General features: G+C 45.3%; 1 protein-coding gene across 6 annotated transcripts in view; it reads left to right on the top strand.

The window, feature by feature from the left end:
* Nucleotides 1-22,935, top strand: part of CSMD3 (CUB and Sushi multiple domains 3) — a 969,186-nt gene that overhangs the window by 774,454 nt on the left and 171,797 nt on the right. For all 6 annotated transcript variants that reach the window (XM_083186712.1, XM_083186713.1, XM_083186711.1 and 3 more), the window contains 2 exons: nucleotides 15,807-15,995; nucleotides 17,766-17,943. In XM_083186712.1, the coding sequence (XP_083042838.1) occupies nucleotides 15,807-15,995; nucleotides 17,766-17,943 (367 nt within the window). The remainder of the gene's footprint in view (nucleotides 1-15,806; nucleotides 15,996-17,765; nucleotides 17,944-22,935) is intronic.

Below are 22,935 nucleotides of genomic sequence, written 5' to 3'. Positions count from 1 at the left end.
CCATAAGAAAGAGAAGAAGACTCCTCCTTTCATGACCCTAATATCCCCAGCTAACTCTGCCCATAAGAAAGAGAAGAAGACTCCTCCTTTCCTGACCCTAATATCCCCAGATAACTCTGCCCTTCCCTGTTTCCTAATTGGATCGGAGTCACATGCTTCCCTAGGTGCACACAGCCTTGAATGTTTAACCCACTACATGCCTATGGCAGTCATTCCGTTATTCTTTGCAGTAGTCACGATGCGGCCCCTACGCATGCACAGTTCATCCATAATCAGCAGTTAAGTGAATTCGCACTGCAGCGATTAGGTCTGAATTAGGCCCTTTACTCGTATTTTTGCATGTATGCTGAATTGCGCTAATCTATGCAATTGGCCACCCTTATGAATCCGCTTGTTCAAACCGATATCACCATTATCAGTGCACATTTTCACCAACCATGTGATTAATGAATGAATATCCTGCAACTCTGGACTAGACACACTCACAAACATAGCCTACGTGTAAACACACTTAATTGTTACACCCTACCAGGGGCGTAACTCCCAAAGACAATGGAGGCTCCAGCCTCCGGGCTCCAAGCCCTGAAGGGGCACCTGCAGTATGTGTGTGGTTCACAGCGGGATACAAGTGTGACCAATGCTCTTCCAATGGATCTCTGCGGTGCACCTGAAGTTAATTGGCTCTAAACCAGTATCTCTACTAACATCTACTATAAAGGACAGGATGGCTCAAACCTGGTACCACTCAGCCTGCTCTGCATTAGCATGGACTCTGTCTAAGATGATAAACACATGGTAATGTTGAGATACACCATATTTGGGGGAGCGCCAAACTCCAACTTGGCGACTGAGATGAACTTACGCACCTGAACCCTGCCTATGGCTTTTAATCATCTATAGCTGCATACAGTTGTATATACTCACCCTGGTAGCTGCATCAGTCCCCATGTGTGGTGATATTGGCAGGTTGGCTCTTCCAAGTAAGCAGCGGAAATGTGTAACATACTGTATTAAAGTACAGAATGTTCAAGATCTCATTCAATCTGGCTGTTGTTCAGTCTAAATCTAATAAGTAAAAAGCCTTTGTAAAATAAATGATTCACATGCCAAAAAATAGCATTACTTTACAGCACCAATAAAATGAGAGATTCAGTCCTCACTTTACCCTATCGCTGCAAAACATTGGAAATTCATTTTTTTTACATTTTCTTTGTCGGATAACTTCATAATGTTTTGGTTTTGAGTCTCGCTCGAGCTAAAATGTGTCTGGCAAGTACACTGTGGAAATGGGGCCTGATTCAGATTCGCTAGGCTGCATGTAATTGTATTCAATTGCATGTAGGTCCCACTTGGAACCCCTTCCTGGCAGTGGGGAACAGGGGGTTGCATTTGATAAATCACATGTGAAAGGACCGCATGCAATGTTTTGCATATGATCCTGCTGCCCGGCAAGGTGCCGATCGGCTCGCGGGAGATTATTGCTGCGCACAATGCGTCCCATAATTGTCAGTGCACATGCGTGCCGCCAATGTCAGGATCCCCCCCAACATTGTGGCTAGCGTGCATGCCTAGCAATGGTGATGGTGCACCAGTGGCACAACAGATAGGGGCAGATGTATAAAGCCTGGCGAAGAGATAAAGTGGAAGGAGATAACATACCAGCCAATCAGCTGTGTTTGAAATATGACAGTTGGGAGTTGATTGGCTGGTGCGTTATCTCCTTCCACTTTACAGTATCTCCACTTTATCTCTTCACCAGGTTTAATACTCATCTTCCCTAGAGCGTGCTGTGGAGTCTGGCATTGGAAGCTAACGGAAGCTCCCCAGAAGAATATGGGTAGGAGTTTGCACTGATCCCAAAACCATGTCTTATAGCTGCACTATGAATAAAGAAGGATGGATAGTTGGCATAGAGGGGCATGTACTAGCTTTACTATAAGAAGTGTCTGACTCAAAATCCGACCCAGAACGTACAACTTGGTACCCATGGGCATTGGCACAGAGAGGGAGGTCAAGAACATATTATCTAGGTTAGGGTCTGATTGAGGAACCCAGGCACACTCCCCCCTCCACCACTGTAGAGAGCCAGGCAGTGGGAGTGGAGAGGACAGGCTGCCGCTGCAGCACAGCCTCTCTCCACAGCCCGGCACAGTGCCATGTGCTGAGCTGAGGAGAGAGGCAGCTTGGGCTGCACCCCCTGCTAAGTTTTTTTTTTTTTTTTTTCAAACAGGGACATGGTCACACCTCCTCCCATTGGCCACTCCCCATTTCACCAGGGCCCGTCTGCACCCCTACCCACGGAAGCACTCATTGCTAGTAATGTAATAGGTACACACTAGATGATTTAAAGAATTTGTTGTAATGAATGGTCATTATGGGCAAATGTGTTTAAAATATTGTCTAGTGCAGGGGTCAGTGAACTTACTTTTTACTCCAAAATATATTTAGATACGCCGACGTTACCTGCTTCATTTCAAAGGAAGAAAATCGTATAATTGTAATACATTCTGTACCCCCGGATATTGATGATATATCCTGCTAGTACGGTACACAGCCTGGCAGCCAATGATGATGATTACCATGTATGGCTGTGTATGGTACAAATTTTGTACCACACACATGTGTGGTACAAATGAAATTCCTGGGGGTAATGGACAGTCGCGCTGCTGAGACAAAGCCGGGCATGCATATAGATTCATATGAATGCCTGGCTGTGTATTGGCAGCGTGACTGTCCATTACCCCCAGGAATTAAATTTGTACCCCATTTGGGGTAATCTTCCCCTGTTCCCTGACCACTGGTCAAGTGCGTATCCGGCTTAAGTGTCCCGTTTTCTGATTCTGAGTCATTGTTTATAGTATTGTATAATGGTTTTGTTAATATGAATATGTCGTAGAAGGAAATCATTTTTTGTTGTTTCTTGGTTGTCATTGTTAAATTTAACCACCGTTAATCTGAATGGACCACTTGGTAAACTGTATCTGAATGTTCTTGTCATGGCTGTTGCCTTGAACAGACATTAGGGTGATTACACAAGTAAAATGAATTTCCCATTTTCCCGACACCAATGAAACAGAGTAAACAGTTTATATTGGCCCCGAAAGATCAAACCATGCTGCTTACATGGAAGGAAATGTTTTCCCCTTTAAATATACTAAAATTGCTGCAGAAAAAATATGTAATTTTAGCTACAGGCATATCTTAATGTTCTCCAGGAGATGGTTTGGGATTAGGGGACGGTGTCTAAGATAACAGAAGAGAAACATGCTTCAGTATTTGCACAAAAGTAATTTATTTGGCAGAATGAAATCATTAATTCTTGACAAAACTATTTAATACAGTAATTGGAAGACGTCGCTAACTTGCCGCGTTTCAGTGAGAGCAGGTTATGTGAGAACAACTTACTCATATATCAAGAAATCTGGGTAAAAGATTTAATTGTGCTGAAAGAAAGTTTTATGTCATTTCTACAAAAATATTCAACATATTGAAAATAGAAAATAGGTTCTTAAAACATCACTTAAATGGCGGATGGGCCGGAGAGTGTTTTTCAGAAAGAGAATTAATGGGGAATTTACTAAGATAGGAGTTCTGCTGAAGAAGATGGGATGCTGCTATGAGGTCAGTGGCTTAACTATAAATTTTGCTCCCTCTGCGGAAAAACTTTCTGCCCCCCCCCCCCTTTATAATGCACCTAACACTATATGTGGCTCCATACTCTACCGCCCTGGAGCCGCTCGGCTCCCCCTGTCACTCAGCACAGCAGGGAGCCGGGAGTGCAGAGCAGCGTTGCAGATCAGATCTCTCTTATGGATCCGATCTGCAGCACTGCACATCCCGCTCCCTGGTGTGCTAGTGACAGCTGAGCCGGCGCTGCGTGGCAGTGCAGGAGGAGACGAGCAGCAGCAGGGGGGCCCTTAATCCGACTCTAGGGTATGGAGCCACCTGTGACTTCTTCTAGGAGGGGAGGGGAGGAAGGTCCCGGGCAGAGGAGGGGGAGGAGATAGCTACCGGAGGGGACACAAGTACTCACAGGCTACATACCGTCACCTCAAAGAGTGGATGTGAGAGGTGGAGTGGAGGGGTCGTGGAGTTCCTGCTGCCGGCGCCACTGACTGACAGCTTGGGACAGCACCTCCGAGTCCCTGCACTGCAGTTTTTTTGCCAGGCGGCGTGCTCCCTGCAGACCCCACGGGGTATGCGGGTGCCAGCGCCCCTGCTGCCCTCCGCTCCCCCAAGCGGCAGCGGGGGCTGCCTTACGATAGCTACGCCACTGTATGAGGTGCTAAATAAATAAGAAGTAGATTCTGATTGGTTTCCCATAGCAACATCACATCTGAAATAGAACTCCCATCTTAGCAAATTTACCCCTTCATGTTTCGCCTTTCAATAAGAAAATATATGAAGAAATAAATTCAATGTAGCCAGATTCCTCTATACTGCTGAGCGTTATTTTTGCACAAAAGGCCTAATTCAGGATCAGTCGTAATTTTGCAAAGATTTGCTAAAATACAACTGCTGACCACTAGACTGGCGGGGGCTGCACAGTACAGGGCAAGGTCGTCCGCTTATACCTGCTATCTGTGAAGCTAATCGTTGGGTGGCCATTTTTTGGGTTGCAGCAGCTGCCTGTGACATCATGCTGCCGCCTCCCCCGCAATGGTTGACCATCACCGCCCCCCTTGGCCCTTAGACTGCTTTTTTTGCAGGATGATGGCAGTTTAAGGGATCACGCAGACACTTGTGCGCATGCGCAGATTGCCATAAATTGTTATCTGTGATTTTCGGGAATCTGCAGGGCTACTTGAGTATGAACTTGGTTGAGCAAGTTTGCCCATAACTAGGGAAGGTGCGTATGTCTAAGTCTGCACGCCCTTAGAAAGCTAAGTTGCATGATGGATGCGTGGCTAGATAGAAAGATAGATAGATAGATAGATAGATAGATAGACTTCTCCCCTCCACCGGATTACAGACTAACTCCTCCACCCCTTATTCTGAGACATAGGTTGCTCGCCTTGGCCACCAAGATAAGTAGTCTATGTCCCAGAGAGGTGGTGGTGGGGGTAGTCAATGTAGTGGAGGGAGTAAGTCCCAGAGCGGCACCCAGTAATTTGCACGTCTATGGTACAGGGTGCACCTCCAGTAGCTCACAAGCACCATTATAACTATCAAAATGTAAAATAGGGAAACAACCAGCGCAGGATAACTCAGAAACTTGCGTTGTGAGCAGGAGACATAGGGTACGGATGAAGCAACTTGGTGGGCTGTGAGAACCACACTTACTTAAAACTCCATTCTCGCCTTCACATAGCAGTTTCTTTTAAAAGGATCAGTCCCCTCACGTGCATAAATATCACTTGCAGTATAAGAGGAAAGCCAGGACTTACTTTATAGTACTGTCACGCGTGCCCGTAACACATACCTCCCAACTTTTGGAGGTGCCTGGTCGGGACAGGGTGCGCGCCGGAGGCGCACGGTGATTTTTCGGGGGGCGTGGCCTATCGGGAAGGGGGCGTGGTCTATAATCGCGGCACTGCCGCGAGGCCACGCCCCCATTTTCGCCGCTCGTCGGCGCTGAATAGACGATGTGCGCATGCGCACAGCGTCTATTCTTGGCAGGCTGGGGGGGCTCCCAACTGTCCCCCCCCACCGCGGGACAATGGCGGCCCCGGGCGGGACGCGGGAACGTCCCCGAATATCGGGACTTTCCCGCGGAAATCGGGACAGTTGGGAGGTATGGTAACAGTATCTTTTGAATCCACACTCCAAGGTCCAAAAAACGAATTTATTAACGATATCCAACAGACAGATAAACAGGTAAAAACAGCAAAACAAAAGGTGTCCCAGAGTCCTTTCAAAGAGCGGATGTTTCTATTTCCTTTTCAGCGCTGCAGACGCTGGACAGGAGAGCTCTGTTCCGGGACCCGGCACACACACGCAGACCGCTGGCGGTGAGTGACGCCAGGGATGATTACGTGGAAATAAAGAGAACTGTAGATGAGGTGTCCAAATATTATACCTCCATTAGCCGCACATTCATGACACCAGACACGTCACATTGAGAGATAGCACCAGTAACAAGACCACTTACTAGGACACCCATTGGGTTGTGACATTAGCCAACCCCAGTCAGCCACCCGCTACCACCTCCTGTGCCACATGAATCAGCCAGCAATGATGCAATTCCACCAGCAGTGTACCACGCAAAGAGCCACCAAAGAACACAGACAAAAAATTCACCAACATGGTGGACGATCAAACTCTAAGGCCTCACATCGATGGTGTTAGTGTCAGTCCTGGTGTCCCCGGTCTAAGGGCTCATCGCTTAAGTAGCTGCCTGGAGACTGCATAGGACATGAGTCATAGCTAGGTGAGGAGCTGCTTGGGTGTCCTGCTGTTATACTCTCCCTACTAGCTCCCTAAGAGAACATAAGGGCAGCGACTTGTTTGGTGTTCACATGAGGGAATTTTTATCTCTACCCCCTGGGGCACTACACAATAAAACCAACTGGCATTGCCATAAGGTCTCTCCTGTGTTCTGCAGATTGTACCATGCTCATCTTGGGGTCAATAGGTGTTCTATTTGTGTTGGGACCAATGTGATATTGTTTTAATGTGAGGGCCAATGTATTTTATTTTTGGTATCTGTGGGGACCAGTGTGATTTTTTTTCATATGGGGACCAATGTGTTTGTTTTTTTCCCTGTGTGGCCAATGTGTTTTTCTCAGTGGGGTCTGATGGTGTGTCTTGGCAATTTTTAAAATCTTATTGGGTGTGCCGCGAGTTGAAAAAGGTTGAAAATCTCTGCTCTAAGGAGTAATATTAATAAAGCTTCTATTAATGAATCTGATTGGTTGCTACGGGCAATATGCCCACTAGTCATTCCTTTGTCACCAGTGACATTTTAGACAGCAGAGAAATAGTTTGTAAATCTATTTCTTTCACAAACCGCTATTATTAATTGTATCTTGCATTTCATATTTATGTTTGAACTTGTGTTTAGGGAGGACGCATTTGTTACCTATTGCGGGGAGATGAAATTTTAAACAATAGTCTCAGTTTGTACAAATTTTACGGCGGCTTTTATGACTGTAGTTACTCAGCCCCAGTCGGTAATGTTCCGCATTTTACGATGTTGCAGAACAGCAGACAGCTATATTATCACACATTAACAGATATTGTTCCTGTAGCCTGATTACCTAAAGGGCTCAAACAAAGCGTAGCTCAAAATGACTCTAGTCAGACAGCGCCCATTCACTTGCATTATTTTTGGGACACGGTCATAAGGTTGACCAATTTGGAGTCGACAAGCATTTGATCGACCACTGGAGGTCGACTTGGCTTAGGTATACAAATGAAATAGGTTGACATGGCTAAGGTTGACAGGATTGGAAGGTCAACAAGCATTAGGACGACAATGGCAAGGTCGATAGTCAAAAGGTCGATAAGAGTTTTTCATAGGTTTTTTTTGAGCCAACATGTGCGTACGGGTTGTATTTCATGCCCTACCATACACCAGGGCATGAAGGGAGAATAGAATAGCATGGCGAGCACAGCGGTACACTATCTCAACATTCGGGTCAAAGAAATGTGAAAAACTCATGTTGACCGTTGACTTATTTTTTGGGAGATGCAGATGCGGAAATATTGTGGTGCAAAGCAGGGCCTCCAAAAGGGGGGTGCTGTGGGTACAGCTGTCCTGGGCCCTGGCCTCTGGAAGGGCCCAGGCAGCTAATTTTGCCCACCACAAACCCCCCGCCCCCCAACAGCCTCTGCTTTGCTGCACTCAGTGCGCTGAACAAAGCAGGTCCTGGAGCACAGACTTATTCAACCCAGGACGTCGGCGGGCAATACTGCACTTGCTCTTGAGCCAAACAGAGCTTGCGTACCAGCAGCCAATCAGAGCGGCTTCCAGTAAGCAAGCTCACCAGCCAGTGCTGCATTTTAATTGGCCGCCTGAATTGAAAAAAAACTGCTCTCTGGGCTGCAGCTCAGTAGAAGAGGAGATGGGGGAGCAGGAACCAGAACCGGGTTATAGTAAGTCAAGTGAGGAGGGGGGAGGGTAGACTGGAAATGAAACCCGGGCCCCAAAATTCCTTATGGAAGCCCTGGTGCCAAGATATTATTATTATTAATAGTAATTTGGGAAAAATAAAGTAATCTGTAACGGAGACTTGCAGCAGATCAGTGGGGATGCGGCCAGAATCCCAATTGCCAGGATGCCAGCATTCAATATACTGATGCCAGCATTCCGAATGCCATCAGAACATCAGCACCGGAATTTCAAAAAGGATCAAGATGCTGATGTTAAAATACTGACAGCTGGCATCCTGATCGGTAAGTGTGCACGTGGCTGGGAGGAGGGGGAGTTAGGTTTAGGCACAAGTTGGGGTACTTAGGGCTAAGCTGCAGTGGGAGTTAGGGTTTGGCTGTGTGGAGGGGGGTTAGGTTTAGGCACTTACATGGGTGTTTATGGTTAGGCAGTGGGCTGGGGTTTAGGGAGTCAGGGTACAGGGGTTAGGTTAGGCACTAGCGGGGAGGATTAGAGTTAGGCTGCTGCAAGGGAGGGTTAGGGGAGTACATGGAGAGGGTTAGGTTACTAGAGGAGACCCAGTCTGATTCTCTGTATAGGATGGAGGGGTCGGTTTTGACCGCCGGCATCCCCACTGCCAAGATATCATATGTATCGCGATTAGTGTGGTGGACTATCACTTGCAAAAAAATTGGATTTTTCTGTAGTTTGGAATATTTGCATACCATAATGACATACAGATATAACCCCTCTCAGTCAACCCACCAACTCGCCATGGCGTTTCTGGCATAGCTGGCGGATGGTGGGGGCGGGGATGCAGAAGCGTCTCATTTGCTTGCACGTCCCACTCAGCTGGGCGGTACGGAGCAGGGACAGGGTTCTTCCCTGCCCATCTCCGCTTCAGAGAGACAGACATGGAGCAGGCAGTGAGCAGGGGAGATCGGCAGGGAGTGGGAAATGGCTGCAGTGCTTACGGGAGAATGATGCACATGAGCGTCTTGTGTGCAGTTGCCCCATTCTTTTGGACTTTGGGAACAAGGTGCTCTAGTCGCAAAACCTGCCCGAATATCAAGAACATGGCGTGTATGCCTATTTAACAAACCGCTTGTGCATCATTTGAATCATTTGTAGTTTCAATCTGGTCTCATTTGGAGCAGTAGAACGTTCTACAGAGCCCTCTGATGTTGGAAACTTATTTTTCACTAAACCTGTATTTCAGTTATCAAATTTTTTGCACCATTCTCTACTGATATTGTGCTAAAAAAGTTTATTCATTTTAATGTGAACCGTGACACAAACGTTGACAATTCTCCACCTAAATTGGTGACAAATGCCCCCCGGGCGAGCCCCAGTCCAGGTAATTAGAAAATAGTGATCATCTTGCTCCTGTACCTCCCAACATTCTAGATGACTCAATCAGGACTCTTCCTCCGCATGGCCTTGGCAAAAGGGCCAAGGCTTTGAGGGAATACCCCAAATGTGAACCACGCCTCCCAACTGCCACCACTGATCCCAGCACTCTCTGGGCTGCTGGAATGTCTTCAGCCCCTTTTTCCATATGTGCAGAGCATCTAAACCCCGCTGCTGATAGGATGGCCATCAGGTGCCTCCCGATGGCCATCCAACATCATGGTACACGGTGGCCCGCCAGTTTGACAGTCCCAAAATCAATAGGACTGTCCTGCAAAAATCAGGACAGTTGGGACGTAGGCCATCTCCCATCTTGGCACCAGTTCTACCTTACTGAAGCTGGTGCAGTACATTACATTAGCTATGATAAGAATTCTGTGAAAGCTGCAACTGTAGCATAAATCTGTCACTGTTGATGTGTAAAGTTCTAATTTGTTCTCATTGCAGTATGGTCAGATCAGGTCACGCTTGGCATATGCTAGTTTTAAATATCCAGAACATGTTGTGTCTGATGCTAAATTGGAGGCATACACGTAAGAAAGAGCTAAAATAGTCCCTTTAAAAATAAAATCTTTATGCCCATGTGCTCAGTTAGTTCCATATCAGAGCTCCCCACACTGTACCGTAATACCATATGCACCAGGGGCTTACTGTATGCCATAAGCTTACATGCTGCTTTGTAAAATGCTGTGGCGTAATTAGACATTGTGCATCCCCCCCCGCCGCCCCCCCCCCCAAAAAAAAATAAAAAAATGGCTCCTCTTCCCACATCCACACACCCATTTATGTATTATGTTTTTTATACCTAAATGCTCTTTTCTAGGGGTTTCATGCTTGTTGCCAGGGGTAACATGCTCTTTGCTAGGGATTTCATGCTCATTGCCAGGGGTTACATGATTTTACCAGTTTTCATGCTTGTTAATAGGGGTTCATATTCATTGGCAGTAGTTGTTTTTTGCTTGTTACCAGTGGGTTACATGCTCGTTTCCTGGGAGCTACATGCCAATTGCCAGGGGGTTACATGCTCATTGCCAGGGGCTTACGTGCTCATATATATATGCTACCCAGTAGGGCCTCTAGCATCTATCCATCTGTCCAGTAGGACCTCTAGTATCTATTTTCAGCAGATTTTATATTGATGGCTAGACCCATTCAAATCTGCAGAAACCCTGAGCCCCCACAGCATCAGCATTCCCAAGCCACCACTTGGACTGCAGTGTCATTGTTACACCACTGGAAACATGTATTTTGACAGAAAAAGACACAATAAATATCACAGAAGGTGTGTATATTGATAAAAAAAAAAAAAATCAAATGTTTATTTTCCTGTAGGAACATGATAAAGCTAGAGAGGGGCATAAACGCATCTCCGTGTGGGCTGCACAATTATGTGAACACACACACACACCTTTATTGTACTAGGTATATCCAAACTTTAGGTCAACAGCATATGCGTTTCAAAAAATAGTGCAAGGTGTGCCATACACACGGGCCCCTAGACCTATTGAGGCCCGCACCAGCAGTGGGATCCCACTTCTGCTGCGCTGCCCCTCCTGAATCCCACTGTTACCAAAGTGCTTGTATTGTAGTGCAGTCTTCTCCTCCACCTCCAGATGCTGGCAGCCATTTAAAATATAGCGCCGACTTTTGAGCCAATCGGAGCTCGCAGCCCGGCATCCAATCAGATTGACTTCCGGTACACAAGCCCTTATTGTCCCCCCAGACGGTACTGCATTTTAAATGGCTGCCAGCATCTAGAGGTGAAGGAGAAGCCTGCACTCTAGAAGAGCTCCGGGAGTAGTGGGCTTTAGCGGGGACAGCTCAGCGGAGGCAGTTGGTCATGACTGCAGGGGTTATGGTGGGTGGAATGAGTTGCACGCTCTGTTAGAGTGGCCGGGCTCCATGCTTGTGGAGATCTGCACATGTGCAGTAGACTCTTGCTGCCATAGAGAAGGGGGCCAGCAATGAAGGCTGCAAGTGGGTCCTCTCTAATAAAACACCCCAAATCGACAGTCAATAGGTCAACTACTATAAGTCAAAATGCATTAGGTTTACAAGCTCAATAGGTCAACATAATTAAAAATGTCTACTTGATAATAGTCAACATATGAGTTGTTCACAATTTGTTTAATCATTTTAACTTTTTCAGACTTTACCATTCGGGTGGACTAAGATTGGGAATGGTAGAGTAGACCATGCATGTAGAGGCGTTACACTCATTGGGGGTCCATGTGGTGCAAGATAGAAATTAGAACCCCAAAACCAAAATGTCGGCTTGTGTCAACCTTTTTTCCATGTCGATCATGTGTAAGTCATCTTAATTAACCAAACCCATACTAGGACTATGCTTGCGCGCTTCTTCATCCTCCCATTCCTCCTATCTAATTAGAAGATAAAACCAAGCTGAAGCCGCATGCTCTTCTTGAGTGCAGTACTTCCGTCGTGACAATTTGCGTATATTGAGGCTGATTTATCATTGAGTTTTATCATATACAACATGTTTTTGAAACCCATTGCTTGTGATAATTGGTGCTCCAGTCAATCAGCTCCCAACTGCCATGTGTTTCAACAGCGGCAATCGGGGGCTGATTTAATGGAGCACCATTTATCAGCCGCACATCCAACTTACCAACAGCCGCTTCGTGTGAAAATAAATTACGGTAAATGAAATTTATTCAACGACAGTAAATCCTCGTAAAATATAAACATTTACTGACCATTTAGGCAGCAGATATATTTGCCCTTTGAAAGCAAATAAATTTGTCTTTCACGGAGCAGTATTATTAATTGTTTCCCGCAATTCATGTTTATGTCTGAACTTGTATTTAAGGGGGACACATTTGTTACCTATTCTGGGAAAATGAAATTTCAAACAATAGTCTCAGTTTACAAATTTAACGGCCGACTTTATGATCAGATTTATTCAGCCCTAGTCAGTAATGTTCTGCTTTTCATGATGTTGCAGAACAACAGACAGCTATATTATCACACATTAAATGATAGTGTAGCCTGTAGCCTTGTTACCTAAAGGGCTCACACAAAGGGGAGCTGACAAACGGCTCTCGTCAGATAGCGCACATTCACTGGCATTCTGTTTTTGGAGAATCGAGGGAAGCCTTTACTAGGGTTTGCTGATAAGCGTTGAACACGCTATGGGAGCCTTAAGAGCTGGGCCAAGAGAGCAACATATTATTATTATTATCCTTTATATAGTGCAACAAGGGGTCCGCAGTACCATACAAAAGACATAAACAGAAATAATGTGAACAAAACCAGAACAACATGACTTAGAGTACAAAACATAGAAGTACATGGACAAGGACTATAAAGATTGCAGCAGCAGAATACTTGACAACTGAGCTTTCTTTGTATTGGGGGGGGATGGTGCTTGGGTATATGTGGGGGCGTTATGGTGCATTGTAACGAGATTACTAAAATGTAATGCAAATTGCTTTATCTGCTGCCTGGACCAGGTCACTTCACCCGTGGAGGTGGGCAGCGCAAGAGGAATGCGGACAGCAGCAACTATGAACTAGAAGACTTAAAAAGTGTTTCCAGCTGCAGAAAGCACCGCTATGATACGGCAGCTCCATGAGAGTAGGCAGCACCAGTGACTTTTTGCACTAGAAAACTCGGTACTTCTTTACTTTCACAGCGCCACTAGATAGGACAGACAGGATACTAGATAGGATACGATTTTGTATGCGATTTGACATAAGATATCGCATAAGATATAGGATAAGATTTACTATCCATTTCATTACCCCACTATCCACTAGGGCGTGGAGTTGATTTTTTATAGCGTGGCGAGCGTAGCGAGCCACCGAGCCCGAAGCGTGGCGAGCGCAGCGAGCCCCGCGAGGGGACACGGAATGTATTTTATGGAATTGCATGCAAATGGCATGCAATATTGGGGACTTGCTTTGAAACAACATCCGTGTCCCCTCGCGGGGCTCGCTGCGCTCACTGGTGAAAGTAAAGAAGTACCGAAAACTCTTCCCTCAAAGGGCTGGCTCTACCCTTCGCAGTTTAAGGCAGGGGGGTTAACGAAATCTACCTATCAGAAAACTAAGTATGTCTAATTGTCTATGACTAAGACGGGTGTGGTATACGGGTCCGACAGTCGGGATCCCGACAGTCATTATCCCGACGTCGGGATCCTGACTGGCCGGACCCAGACAGCATGGTGAGCACAACTAAGCCCCTTGCGGGCTCGCTGCGCTCGCCACGCTGCAGGCACGGTGGCTCGCTACGCTCGCCACCTATTCTATTCTCCCTCTATGGGGGTTGTGGACCTCTATGGGGGTCGTGGACCCCCACGAGGGAAAATAGCAGGTGGCCATTGGGAACCCGGCTGTCAGTGTTTTGACAGTCGGGATCCCGACATCGGGTGAATGCCTGTCGGGATCCCGACTGTCGGGACCCCGTCCGGCACCCGACTAAGAAATCCGTGCTGCACTTTATGCAGATGGCAGCTGTTGGACATCTAAGATGCCACCTCCATACTTTCACTTGAGGGCCTGGAAATTGGGTATTGGTGGCAGTACGTGGTAAGGGGGCAGTAGGTTGACGTTTTGGCTTGGAGACCGAGAAGCCTTACACCTGTCCTGTTCTTATGTCCAGATTCTTCTTCTTACCAAACTATGAAACTTTTTGCTGTTAAAATGTGCTACTGTATAGATGGCTTTGAATAGGGGAAGGTTAATTATAGCCACCATGCGTATTAGACATTTACAAGGTATGTACTCTCACTCATTTATAAGCACCAGCATAATCGCAGTATCTCACATTAAGGGGACAGAAGTAAATTACACATAGGGCCTGATTCAGTACAGCTCGCTAAGCAGCGGTCGTTCACGGCTTAATGAGCGGCTGAATGCCACCCGTCCATGCAGTCTAAATTTACTTTTATTTCTGTTGGTGTCCACCAAATCGGGGGTGGGGCTGATGTCATGTGACCCACAAACAGGCAACTGCCCGACTTCGTACCCAGGGTAATTTCCATAGGCATTGGCAACTGGCATTTCTGGGGTGCTACTGATTAATTACATGGTTGGAATAAGTAAACACAGAGGAAGGTGGAAACATGAAAGATGAAGATCTTGAACAATCAGATGCCAGTAGCTACTGTATATCTGTCTTTCATAATTTCTGGTACCAGAGAAGTCTATTGCTATCATATTTCACAAGCCTTTCATCTAGGTGCCTGCGTAAAGTCTCCCTCCTTGAGTTTGCTGGTGACGGCCCATGCTGCATGGACTTTAATCTGTGCACACTGAGTCGGTGGGTATTCGTTCTAACGTCGGAACGAAAACTCATCAGCTGGAATTGTGTGCACACGCTGGCACAATGTTGATGATGGCAAAGGATCACGCAATATAAAAGTGACTATAAAGTCACTTATTGTATGTGTGGACGCTCAGGGGAAATCTGGTGATGTCAGCTACCCCCCCCCCCCCCTGCACCACGGCTAATAGCAGGAGAATGCCCAGCACGCCCATGAAATGCTAAGCGTTCCCATATGGTAATGAACCAGCTCACTGCCCCTCGCCCTGCCCTCCACACGCAAGGATGGGTCCATGCACCCAGCGAACAGATTGCATGAGCAGAAATGTGCATGCACAATTAAAAAACATCGATCCCGTGTGAAGGAGCGGCCACAGCGAATGAACCTCAATAAGGTCCAATTACTGGTGTATGTCATTACAAAATGGTGTATCTTGTTGACATCGCTCCATTGTGTAGTACACACCTTTAGTGTGACATAGATGATCTTGGGCCAGTATCCAGTTAACCCCGTTACGTTGCACTTATTAGTGATTATGCTTCGGGTGCCACAAGCAAAAAAAAATCAACCTAAACAAAGCTTTACTATTAAATGTATAATGCAACGTGTAACTAGGATAATTTTGGCGAGTGGATAAATGGTATCTGCGTTGTTATACCGGAAAGTGCACAGAAAGGTGCCGTCTAAATTGTTCTTATGCCAGATTATTCATACTACAATTGAATTGCTGTGTCTCAGGTTGATGTTGTCATTGTCTGTTATAAAGAGTTGGATAATACGATATACTAGAAGTGCTGCACAGGTACTAGGAGCAACACTGACCCCTGCAGTATGTTAACATTACTGCACTTGCATGCAGCAGTTGCAAAGTCGTTTATAAAACCTACAGTACCCAAGGTGGTTCTTAGCAGGATGCCACCACTAGGCCACTCAGAATGTATTGTATCTCTCTCTCTCTCTCTCTGTACTGTATTTTATAGCACAAAGTTATTGTCTGGCACTATATAAGTAATTGTTTCCAAATAAATATTGTATGGGCTTAATCATAAATTATGTGCTTTTTGCCTCTAATTACAGCGTACCAATTACAGAGCTGTCCAGATCCACGCCCATTTCGCAATGGATTTGTCATTGGAAACGACTTCACTGTAGGACATACTGTATCGTTTGAGTGTTACCCCGGGTATTCATTGATTGGAGAATCTGCCCTCACGTGTCTTCATGGAGTGAGCCGCAACTGGAACCATCCGGTGCCCCGCTGCGATGGTATGAATTATAAACATTTATTACCTGCCCATTCATGACAATATTTGGAAATGCTTGTACCCCCAGCACAAAAAAATGGTCTTTTTATTCTTAACAGAGATAAACATATTTTGTTTTAATTGGATTTTGTGGCAGAAAATTCAACTTTGAAGAGGTGCTAATGTCCACTACCAAAATTTAAAAAATTTGTTATGGTCTTATGAGTTTAAGATCATTAGGTTAACTTGCCTGGGTATAGGTTATTTAGCCTATGGTAGTACAGAATGGGTGGGACTCAGTAACTTATATTATGAGGTAGGTTATGGATAAATAGATAGATAGATAGATAGATAGATAGATAGATAGATAGATAGATAGATAGATTTTATACATATATATTTGTAAATATATTTGTATACATGATAACAGCACCTTTATATCTAAGTTGAGAGCCAGCCTATCAGGAGTTACCCCTAAGTTCTCCAAATGCAGGTCCCAACAAATGTCTCTTGCATATAAAAACAATTGATTATTGTTCACTTCTCTATTAAAGTTGGCACTGGTCCTGAAATGGGAGGGGGGGGGTACTAATTACCCAGGCCTAAACTTGCTGGAGGGGCCAGGTGGGAGCCTGGATCCACCTTTCCTCCCCCCTCTGCCCCCTCCCAGTATACTTATCTTGATCCTGGAAGTGCCCCCCCCCTTCACCAACAATATCTTCCCAGAGACAACTTTGGAAAGATGAGACTTTCTAGTGCCCTTGCAACATCTTCACGAATATCACTGGAAAGATGGCACCGGCCAAAGAGAAAGGACCTGCTTCCTTGATCTAGAACAGTAAGATGACTCCTCGTCCCATCCCCATAATGTGAACGACTCCCCCTATGGCCATGCAATTAATTTTTTATGTCTTTTTTGGACATAGACATGCCTTCTTTACAGCCACCCCATTACCGGTAATTACACCAAGACAGTTCTGATATTGCAACGCTTTCTTGGGCCATCTTCGATCATTTCATAATATAAAAAAAAAATAACAGCTGCTACCTTATTTAATCTCGATAACACACGTCTGTGTTTATTTCTAAGTTGTTGCTGGTTATATTTTTAGAAGCAAGGTCTCTGAAGTTCTCAGACGGTATAAAACTTAAGAGGTCTGTTCTTAACATAGGAAGATACATTTCATTATCGTTTCCTTTTTGTAATGAAATAGGCCACAATTATGTTCTACTTTACCTGCCAATGTTGCATTGTATAATGCCTGCATTCATTAAAAGTTAGATATTTTAAGAAGTGCTTAAAAAAATAAGGTTCACAACTTGTCAACAGCAGGCCTTCTAGCCGCCGGGGGGGGGGGGGGATTTTCTGGACTTCGCCCTCCAGATAATATTTAAAGACTCTTCCGCATGATATACACTATGTATTTTTTAATAGTGCTCATCCTCTTAGCATATATTTACAGGGAACGTTTAGCTCTCCTTACGTATGTTATTCTACAGCTCTGCGTAGGGCTGTAGCATTTCTGCACTATGTTTAGATTTCATTATAAGTCGCATTAAAATGTCTGGGTCCTGTGAAACATGTCATTTCGCTTCATGAGGATAAGGCACAGAAAAAAAAATATTTCCCACGGCGGTAATACTTGTTTTTTTTTTGCTCGCAGCTTAACAATTTGGAAAACTCAAGTGCAAATACTTGTCAGACTCTTCAGCTATCTTTCATGCAGTTGCAGCGACTGAAGTACTTACGGCAGCTCCTTACCACCCGTGTTTGTTTTGAACTATTTTACAGCTCTCTGCGGAGGAAATATTACAGCGATGAACGGGACTATTTTCTCTCCTGGATACCCGGATGAGTACCCAAACTTTCAGGACTGCCTGTGGTTGGTCAAAGTCCCGCCAGGAAATGGGATATATATCAATTTCACAGTCCTTCAAACGGAACCTATCTATGATTTTATAACCGTATGGTAAGCAGATTTTATTCCTGGGTGATTTATTAACCAGCTGCTGTTCTTATTGATGTTGCATGTTAATTTGTCTACATTTCATTTGATTATTGATCACTTAAAATTGACTTTTTTCTAACATGCCGTTTTCATGCAAAGACGCACAAGCAGATTCTTAGCTGGATGCAGCGCCGATCTCGGTTGAAGTGTTGCTAGGACATACAGAGAAGCATTGGGCATGCTTCTGATTGTTGTTGTGTTTCTAGCACTGAACTCGGTGCACAGCATTCGGGTTCACTTCTGTAAAGACACGCCCCCAAGATCCCATTGGCTAGTTTCACAGCAGATTCTGTATGTGAAGGGAGAGGGAGGCTGTGAGGAGCCCTCTGCTGTGAGGGTCTGTGAGGAGGGAGAGGGGCCCTGAAGAATGGGTCTGTGAGAGTCTGTGAGTGGTGCTATGGTGTCAGTTGTGCTAAGCTGAGATGGGTGCTTTAATGTTATTATACCGATATATCCATGTGATGAAGACTCTAGAGATGACCCCCGGTGATGTCCCCCTGATGACGCTAGTAATGTCCCCATGATGACACATTAGATGTATCCTGTGATGTCCCCATGATTATGCAGTGATTGGTGCTTATGCTGTGATAGGGAGGGGTGTTCTGTACTGTGCTGTGATCTGTGCTGGGTGACGAGTGCTGTGCGGGGACAGAAGCCCTGTGTTGGGAGAGGGCTGCAGAGCTGTGATGGGTACTGTGCTGTGATAGGTGCTTGGTGAGGAGCATTGTAATAGCTGGAGGGCTGTTGTAATCTGTTCTGTGCTAGATGAGGGGTATGTGAAGGATGTGGAGTGCTGTAATGTTGCTGTGATCTGTGCTGGAGGGGTGCTGTGATAAGTGCTGTGCTGGGTGAAGCATGATGTTTTGGGAGAGAGATGCTGAGCTTTAATGGGTGATGGGTACTGTGCTGTGATCGATGCTTGGTGTGGAGCATTGTGATCTCAGCTGGAGGGCTGTTGTAATCTGTTCTGTGCTAGATGAGGGGGCTGTGAAGGATGTGGAGTGCTACAATGGTGCTGTGATCTGTGCTGAAGGGGTGATGTGATAAGTACTGTACTAGGTGACAGTTGCTGTGCTGGGTGAAGGGTGCTATTTTGGGAGAAAGATGCTGTGATGGATGATGGGTTCTGTGCAGTGATCTGTGCTGGTTGAGGAGCGCTGTGATGAATGGGATGATCTATGCTGAGGGGTGCTGTGAACTGTTCTGTGCTAGAAGAGGGGTGCTGTGTTGGTAGAGGGAAGCTGCACTGTGATGGGTGCTGTGCTATGATCTGTATAGGATGAGTGCTGTGATCTGTGCCAGAGAGGTGCTGTGATCTCTACTATGCTAGGAGAGAGGTGCTGTGTTGTGATCTGTGCTAGATGAGGGGTGCTGTGCTGACAGAGGGTGGCTCGGTTGGGAGAGAGATACTGCGCTATGATAGGTGATGGGTGCTGTGCAGTGAGGGGAGAAGGGTGATGTGAGAGAAGAGCCTGGGGTGTTGTGCTTTAAGGGGTATATGGAATGCCATCCTCAATGGGGGTATTTGGGACTATCTCTTTAAATCTGTCCCTATTTTTCTTAGTTACAGCAGTGTGCTGTGAGAGGAGAGACAGATTATCAGCTAGGGGGGTACCAGCCAAAATCGTACCTAGGGCACCATATTTGTAAGAGCTGGCTCGGGATGTGGTGGCCAATTTTGTAGACTTGGGCTGTGCTTATGCAAACGGCCGATGCCGAATTTCTAAATTACCCCCTTATTTAATTTAACATTTAACAAATGAACCATCAGTACACAGGGCTCAATTGCCAGATCTAGAACCCTCAGGAGTTGTGTGTACAATGTGTATTTATACTTTGTATGTACTGTAGTCATTGCTTCCGTGGCAGTGGTAGAAAATCTGGTGTTATACATTATCAAGTTCCAGTGAACAAAATGCATTTTGTTAGTCCTGCGGATGTAGATGACAAGGTTCATGTTATCTACTACAGCAGGAAAGGTTTGCCCCAGGAGTAATATAAATGCACTTTACTTAATAGAGACACTTATGATGTTACTTGAGCTTGCGTGGTGACCGTGTAAGACTTTTTTTGTGTTGTTGTTGCTATTATCAACCTGTTTATGGTCTGATTTGTGAGAGGGAAAAAAAAAACATGTGAAACTAGTGAAATGTCAGAAAGTCTCTGAATATTTTTCTTCCGCTTGAAAATGTTTTGTAAGCGAACGGAAATGTTAAATCTGGTTTGTGGACAGTGAGGAGATTTTGTTATACTAAAAAAAGGCTGCAGTGCCTGTACGGGTAGAACGGGGAATCGGATAAGTGTTACAAAAGTAACAGTTTCCCAAATACTCGCGAATTCTCAAATTACGTAAAGGACGATGATTTGTCATTGCTATAGAAGGGCTTAATAGAACGCTATACATTTGCATTGAAGCTCAGCAACACATTTTAAATATGTTTGATTCCTATCTAGCTTTTCTCATTTTTGACACTTTGGTTAAAATAAGGGCCTGATTCAGTCTAGGCTGTGTATGTTCGTAGCTTAGTGAACAGGTTAACGCCGCCCGCCGCCCAACCGAACGCCCTCCCCCTGCCGCACAAATTCCTGCGTTTTGCCTGCGAGGGGACGTCAACACTTACTTAAAAGTAAGTCCAAACTGACTTTAATCTTGGCCGGAGATGGCTGAATTTGGGCCGGGCGGTGAGGTCATATGACGTCAGCCACCCGCTCTGAGCAGGTATCAACACGCCTATGGGCTCACCAATAAAATGCTGAGCGTTCCCCTACTCCAGCCCTCTGCCCGCCCCCCTTCCCTCCCCTGACAGAACTGAGTGATACTCGTCCAAAAGGGTTCGGACATGGTTTTGCACATGTGCATGCCACATGCATGCATGCCAAACCCGCCCATTGGGACCTGACCGTTCACGTCTAAATCAGCCCCCAAATTTACATTATGAAGACAATCACTCTTAGGTATGGAGCTAAAAAGCGAATACAAATCTTACAATCAATTTAATCATAAAATTCTAACAATCTTGATCATGAGTTAAGCTGGGAACAAACCTCCACCGCCGTCGGGTCGGTCACCTGATATTGGCCCAATAAATGTAAAGGTGTGCATGCAGGAGCGACGCAGGAGGGTTAGGTGATACATGAAAAATGTTGTAACGACACAGGTAAAACGTCGGCATGGAAAATCAATATGTGTACTTGGAAACCGTATAAGCGTACGGCGTCCCCTCGCATTGCTCACTGCGCACAGCAAACTATTATTGAGCTCACCAGCGATGCATTACTGGCGGCTGGCACGCTGGCGAACATTGCCGAGAATGGGGCGCGTGAGTGTCTCAGACGTATGTGCGCCATATTCGCCGGTACGAGATCTCGATTGGCTCTCATCAGAGCAGCTCCATCTGTATATTTCACACCGGTGGTTCCCCTTTTGCGATAAAATCTCCCTCTATGTAAACTGGGATGTTAAAGTATGAACAAGTCGGTTTATAAAAACGTCAGTTGTTGGGATATTGAGTGTGTTGGCATGTCTAAGTAATGCATGTCTAACTATTGTCAATGTCTAAGTAATGCATGTCTAACTAATGTCAATGTCAAACTAATGTATGTCTAACTATTTTCAATGTCTAACTAATGTATGTCTAACTTTTTCCACTGTCTAACTAGTGCATGTCTAACTATTTTCAATGTCTAACTAATGTATGTCTAACTTTTTCCACTGTCTAACTAATGCATGTCTAACTTTTGCAAATGTCTAACTAACTATTGTTAATGTATAACTAATGCATGTCTAACTATTGTTAATGTATAGCTAATGCATGTCTAACTTTTGTCACTGTCGAACTATTGTCAATGGGCGGTATTCAATGAGCCTGATTCGTCATGTTTTTATGGCGAATTTGTGCTGTTTGGCGAATTTCTGACTAAAACGGTGAATCACCCTATTCAATGACCACATGGCGAATACATTTCAAGGTTTTTTTCTCCATGATTCACCGAGTAGCAATCGCTATCTTTATATGGTGAAGTGGAATGTGAACTTTTAAAATAAAGTGTTTTGTTTTTTACATTTGGTGTCAAAAAATCAGGAATTTTATTCTGAGGAGGGGCATGCTATTTTTATTCATGTGCTGTAAGCACATGAATATATATTTAATTTAAATTTTTTTATTATTTTTTTTTTACACAGCAGCCAGCAGAGGGCGCCAGAGCCGAGCCGCTCATTACATATTCATATATTCACTGCACCCGATCATTACGATCGTGTGTAGTGAATATACGCTCCCCTGCTGGCACCCCCGGGGGGCAGCCTGTGCTGCCTGGCACCCGGGGAGCCCACCTACCCCCCACAAACGTTCTGGGCCAGGCAGAGAGACTTCCATCTCTCTGCCTGGCACCGTCCTCAGGCTCCCTGCGGCAATCGCCGCAGGAGCTCATATTCCCCAGTCAGGGGCAGCGAGCCCCTGACACGTTGAATACCGGAGCCCGCCGGCTCCGGAACGTGGCGAATGTGCAGCGAATCCTAAAAAGGATTCGCTGCACCTCGCAGGTATTCTCATTGAATACCGCCCAATGTCTAACTAATGCATGTCTAACTTTTGTCCCTGACTAATTAATGCATGTCTAACTTTTGCCAATGTCTGTCTAATGCATGTCTAACTTTTGGTGTTGAATTATTGTGTCCAGCAGTCTGGAATCATTCCCAACCCCGGTCCTCAAGTACCCCTAACAGTTCAGCTTTTCCAAGTCACCCAGCCAGTGCACTGTTTATCACCAACTATCAGATTTTTAAAATCCACAGATGACCTGGAAAATGTGAACTGTAAAGGGTGCTTGACTCGAGCACTGGAGTTGGGAACTGGTTTGTATACAAAATATAAAAATGAAACAGTTTAATATAATCAATAGGAAATCCAACCCACAAATACTAGTAAATGATATTTGCAAATCTGCGCATGC

Source organism: Crinia signifera, chromosome 5, assembly GCF_055691185.1.
Source record: "Crinia signifera chromosome 5, ASM5569118v1, whole genome shotgun sequence".
In the NCBI taxonomy this organism is placed as follows: Eukaryota; Metazoa; Chordata; class Amphibia; order Anura; family Myobatrachidae; genus Crinia; species Crinia signifera.
Note: the sequence above shows the minus strand (reverse complement) of the source record. Positions and strands in the feature narration are given on the sequence as shown.